Source organism: Mesitornis unicolor, unplaced genomic scaffold, assembly GCF_000695765.1.
Source record: "Mesitornis unicolor isolate BGI_N332 unplaced genomic scaffold, ASM69576v1 scaffold38942, whole genome shotgun sequence".
NCBI classification, from domain to species: domain Eukaryota; kingdom Metazoa; phylum Chordata; class Aves; order Mesitornithiformes; family Mesitornithidae; genus Mesitornis; species Mesitornis unicolor.
Window position 1 is genome coordinate 17968 of NW_010169220.1, and position 5853 is coordinate 23820.

A 5853-nucleotide genomic window follows, 5' to 3' on the forward strand; every position below is an offset into this window, starting at 1 on the left:
AAGCTTGGCGTGAGCCTCCCCCACGGACAAGGGGCCCCAGTAGAAGTCACTGGCCTGGAGGATATTGAGGGATCGCTCCAGGACCTCCCACTCACAGCTGCGAAACATTCGGAAACGGTCGGGCAAGCCGGGGGGCGCAGGGCTGGGGAGAACGCTCCGATGCTGCCTTTGTGGACGAGAAACAGTGGCGTGCGCGTTGTGCAGGTCATCTGGCCTCCCTCTGATCATGTCTCAAAGAGCCCATGGATCCTGGAGAGATGCTGCCTTTACCATGCTTCCTCCATGGCATCCAGCCTGCAGGACAGAAGGAGAGTGAGGCAAACCCAGCACCTTCTTCTAACTGGGGAAGTGAAGACACTTCACATGGAGAAGACCACACCAAAAGGGTACCGGGGAGTTATGGTATGTCCCTAACCCACAGCTGTAGGGACAACCAAGGAAATACACACAGGAAAGGCTCCAGCTGGGTCCCCACCAGCGCAAGGAGCACCTTACAAAGCTCTGCATCCATGAAGTTCCCGTGACTCACAATTAGGGGTTCCCCAGCACACCCTTCAGCAGGCTGGTTTGAACCCAGCAGACCTCGGTATTTTGAGATTTCCCTCTGTTGGATGTTTAGGGGATTTTCAGAGTGGCCTTGAGACTGGCAAGGGGAAATGACACCCCAAATAAGAAAGGAAAACTTCCTCAAAGCAGGATAGTGTGGTTCACTTTGTCATTCAGGGAAAGGTGGAAAGGTTTCCTCACATCTCTCCAACCCTTTCTCCAACAAAAGCACAGACAACAGGACTTAGAAGCAGCAGCAGATGGGAATGAGCCTTTCCCACAAAAATCCATGAACCACCCCTCATCCTAGGCCAGGCCTGCTTCACTGTGCCAGGAGAAAGTAAAGGTGTCAGATCAAGACCCCTTCAAGAAATGTCATATCATCAGCTTCGGGGCTGGGACTGCTACGAATGAGACCGTTTAATGCCAATACCAGACACTGCTGATGTCCCAAGAATTTTCCTGCTCAGGCCCTTCCAGCCCCTTAACTTCTGTTTCTGCCAGAGGGACACCTCCCCCGGCCAGCAGCCAATGCTGCCCTCTCTCAGACCTCCACTCATGCTGCATCCACAGCAGCATATTTCCCTTGCTGTCACCACTCTGCTCAGCTCCTGCACCTCACATTATCACCTGGCTGCCTGTTTCCAGAAATGCAAATTCCCAAACCCAGCGCTGCCGTAAGCCATCCAAGTCATTTCAATTATATAAAAAAGAACATATTCTTCATGTGTGTGTGCCTGTCTGTGTGTGTGTATATATATATATATATATATATATGCATAAATGTAAAAACCACAGCCCCAGGCCAGAGGCTCATTCGGTGTGAGAAGCTGAGCTGTTACATACCACTTCCCCAGGCCTGACAAGTCAGTAGCTCACCGCCAAACCCTGCCCTCGGTCCCTTGACATACTCCATTAACCCAGTCACACTTGCTGACAGCGCAGCCGTGCTCAGAGCAGCAGAGGCTGCTGACACGCAGCCTGCAGCGCAGGAAGAGATTCTGTCTCAGCTTCTCCATCTCTGGCAGTTCCCCACCACCACACACTTGTGGGAGCATTGGAGTTCATAGTGGGCAGGCAGCCCACCAAGGAATGTGCAGGGACCTGTGGAGGGCTTGCTCTGAAGGGACAACTTTAGGTTTGGCTCAGTTCCTTGTGAGGTTCCCCTTATCTCACACCCTTTGCCGGCTGTTCAAAAGCCTCGTGCTCCTTTTGGTGCTCATGCCAGCTGGATGACTGGGTTGAGCCCGCTCCGTGCCCAGCGAGAGGACATGGAGCAGCAGGGCCAAATGTCTTTCCCTCACATGGGCACAGCAGTTTTGGAAAGGAGGCATCTGCCTGGCAATGCCTTGCCTACTGCCATTTTTTCTCTCCCAACATCTCTCTCATTACTCAACAGTAATACCAGTAATGTAGTTGTCGGGCAGGTCTCCATACATAGAGTCATAAACACCCTTTCCACGAGCAGCTTGGAAAGCTTCTCCAGTTTCTATTCCTCTGCTTTGCAGTCCACAAGCTGCTAACGTCTCTGGTGCCACTCTGAATGCTGAGATCCTGCCCTTTATCCACGTGTCACTGGGGAGGGGAAATTCCACACTGAAAAAAGTGGGAGGTATAAGAAGGAGTTAATCAAGTTAGGGAGTTTTTTCCATTTGAAAAAACAAAAGGCAGCAGTTGATGGTTCAGCAAGTCAGAATAAATCTTAGGGGGAAGGTGATTTAGTGAGCAGAACGCAAGTAAACAGTCGCCATGTGCAGCGACTGGGGTCATCTATCGCCACCAAAAACTCGGCACTGTAGGTGCCACAAGAAGCTGCAGCATCTCTGTCCCTCTCCTCCTTTCTGCTGGGCGAGGAAGCTATAGAGGCTTCTGACATTAGATGCTATAGTAAAAGAATGTCCTACTCCCACCAGCAGCCACTCCCAAACAGCAATTTCTCTCAGGCCCAAACCGAAATTTTGCCAGCCTTATGGGTCTAGGTTGGAAAATGAATTCAAGCAGAACAGAAGCAGGCAGCTGTCTTTCATTTCCAGACTAGCTTTAAAAATAACAAACAAATAGATAATTTGTTTAAGGCTGCAGATGCTCTTTGACAGAAAAAAAAAATAAACTTGTTTGTCTCAGTTTTTAACCTTGTGTCATTCTCCCAAGTCCTTTAAGAAAAATCCACTGCTACTCGAAGTCTGACTGAGAACTGAGACTGTGTCATCGTTTCGAATTCAAAGTAAATGCAAAAATAGCACCCTCAAAATTTGTTCACTCGGTTTGAAATCTACATATGGGTCAGAGCCTCAGACAGCATGAATGTGTTCAGCTTCAATGACCCATTTCCAACAGATGACTGCCTGGCCTACAGTGCAATATTAATTATATTAGCTCTAGAAGTGCTTCCTGATATTACCTCTAAGGTTCCCTTTTAATGGGTCAACAGGTCTTACGAGTGCATGGCCTCCCACGTGAGGGAGGATGAGCAGACTCTCAGGATTAGGAATAAACCAGCTCAGGGGTGTAACGAAATACTCCTCCCCACCCCTCCAAAAAAGCCCCAAAAACCCCAACGCCCAAACACATTACTACCTCCCTACTGCAAGAGAGTCAGAATAGTGCTTGCAGCCAAAGCAATATACCCTAAAAAGCTGACGTCCCACTAATTAAAAAGCTGGGTAAGTTTCCCCAGACTTTCTGATTTACTGCAAGCTCAAGAGCTTTTCAAAATAAGTGCTCTTGACACAGGGCTTTCTGCTTTCCTCCTCACTCCCTAACCGGGCAAAGCAGCGTATTTCATATAAGGAGACAATTCTGGTAAACCAGGGGACTGCACACAGCAGTGTCTGGTGTCAGCCAAGCCAGCCCTGCACCCCGGGGCTTGACAAATCTGGCACGTTCAACAGCAGCTTCAAGTACTCAGCTATGATTTGTTCTTGCACTCTTGCTCCAGGACACTTGAAAGAGCTTACCTCTTTAAATTTACCACCCATAGGGATGAGTTTCCGGACGTCAGGCCTGGAAAAGATCCAAACTCGAGAGCTCCGATGCAGCACTTCCCAGTTTTTCCGACGTTTTACTTAAGAGCAGATCCATCCTTTGAAAAGAAAGAGATGTCAATCAAACAGGAGATTAAGCCCACCAGTTCACCATAACGTGGACCGAAAATAGAACAAATCTGGGGACAGGTTGTCTGTCTCAACCTCTTTGACTTGTGTTATTGCAGAAGCACATACACAGCATTTCAGATAGCAACAAACACAACAGATTACTGTTGTTATTATTATTGCTACTTCCACAGCCATGAACTGATTAGGTCCAGACAACTCACAGATAGCCTAAGGACAAATGCAAAGACCTTAAAGTTGCCATCATCTTCTGAAAGTGGGAACCATAAAACCCAAAGGTTGAGGCTTAAGGATTCTGAAGGTTAAGGACCTTGAGGTACTGGTGGATGAAACACTGGACATGAGCCACCAATGTGCATCTGCAGCCCAGAAGGCCAACCGCATCCTGGGCTGCATCACAAGAAGTGTGGCCAGCAGATCGAGGGGAGGTGATTCTGCCCCTCTGCTCTGGTGAGACCCCACCTGGAGTACTGCATCCAGCTCCGGGGCCCCCAATATAAGGAGGACATGGAGCTGTTGGAGCAGGTCCAGAGGAGGTCCATGAAGATGATCAGAGGGCTGGAGCACCTCTCCTACAAAGACAGGCTGAGAGAATTGGGGCTGTTCAGCCTGGAGAAGGCTCCAGGAAGACCTTATTGCAGCCTTTCAATACTTAAAGGGAGCTTATAAGATGGGGACGAACATTTTAGTAGGGCCTGCTGCAACAGGAGAAGGAGTAATGGTTTTAAACTAAAAGGGGGTAGATTTAGACTAGATTTAAGGAAGAAAGTTCTTACGATGGGGGTAGTAAGACACTGGAAGAGGTTGCTAGAGAAGTTGTGGATGCCCCATCCCTGGAAACATTCAAGGTCAGACTTGGATGGGGGTCTGAACAACCTGATCTAGTTGAAGATGTCTCTGCTCATTGCAGGGGAGGTTGGACTAGATGACCTTTAAAGGTCTCTTCCAACCCAGACTATTTTATGATTCAATGATTTGGAACAACAAACTCAACCTTGTGCCCAATGCAACGCACAGCATTTGGAGTCTCTTGTAGGTAGGCAGCTGTTAGCTGCTGCATTATCCAAATAGCGACCCAGTCCATTCTGGCCTGCACTGGCCCAGCTCTCCAGGCTTTCCTTTCTCACCTCGTGGATGAAAAACTAAACCTGCTGACGTGGTGGAGCAGCAGATCACCACTTGCGGATCCATCAGCAAGCTGACAAAATGACCCCAGCCTTTTGCATGCCTTTCAGAAACAGTCCCTGTACGGGTTTACTTATACCTAGAGTTGAACATTACTTCTCTGCATCCCTCCAGACAAGCCTCCCACAAGCTACATTGACTTGCAGATAGCAGAACCACGGATCTATCCCATTACTACACTGCCCACTCCATTCTGCTTCGACATCTCCCAGTTATCAGTACCGCAGTTCCCGGAGCAGTTAGATGGAGGCTGGGATAATTTGGAAAAGCTTTCCCTGAGGTACCCTGCAAGCCCTGGCAGCGGTGTCCCCACTGCAGGCAGCAGAGCCTGAGCAGACATCTCTCGCTTGTACATCTGCATCCCTCAGAAATGCGCTGCCTACTGGTTTGTGGCTGGAGAGAACGTTTCAAAGGAAAGCTCGAGCAAATGGCTGGGAGAAAAACCTCCCCGGTAGGAGCCAAGCACGCAGCGCCGTGTTTTAATGGTGGGCCAGCCTGGTTCCCACGACCGTCACCGTCTCCCACCAGTTTAAACCACGGTGTCACTGCCACGGTGCGTGGCTGCGCAGCCACAGCAGTGTCCCTTGCCATGTGCACCCCACAATGGGGTGATCCCAAACGGGCTGGCAGAGGGGGAAGGGAAAGGCAGGAGACACACAGACAGACAGACGTGCGCCAAAGAGCACAGAGGGAGCTGTGGTTAGGCGAGGAATGTGGTGCAGCTCAGCTGAGAGGACCAACGCTAATCACAGCCAATTTCTCCAGCGCAAAGCAGGCCTAGGAAACGTCGCTGTTCTCCTCTATCTTTTATGCCACGGCTATAAATAGGGATTGATGCGAGGCTGCCGTTATGTCTGACACGTGAGGGAATATGTTGGAAAAAAAAGAAAAAATAAAGAAAAATCACACCATGCATGCACATCCCAAACCAGAACTGTGCTTCCCGGTAAGACCAGTGTTCAACAAGGATGCAGTATTAAAAATATATATATAAAATATATAAATAATA

General features: G+C 49.2%; 1 protein-coding gene across 1 annotated transcript in view; it reads right to left on the minus strand.

The window, feature by feature from the left end:
- Positions 1-228, minus strand: part of LOC104536617 (suppressor of cytokine signaling 1-like) — a 749-nt gene extending 521 nt beyond the window's left edge. Inside the window, exon 1 of the mRNA XM_010179281.1 lies at positions 2-228. Coding sequence (XP_010177583.1) covers positions 2-228 — 227 coding nt within the window. The remainder of the gene's footprint in view (position 1) is intronic.
- Positions 229-5853: the final 5625 nt, after the last annotated feature.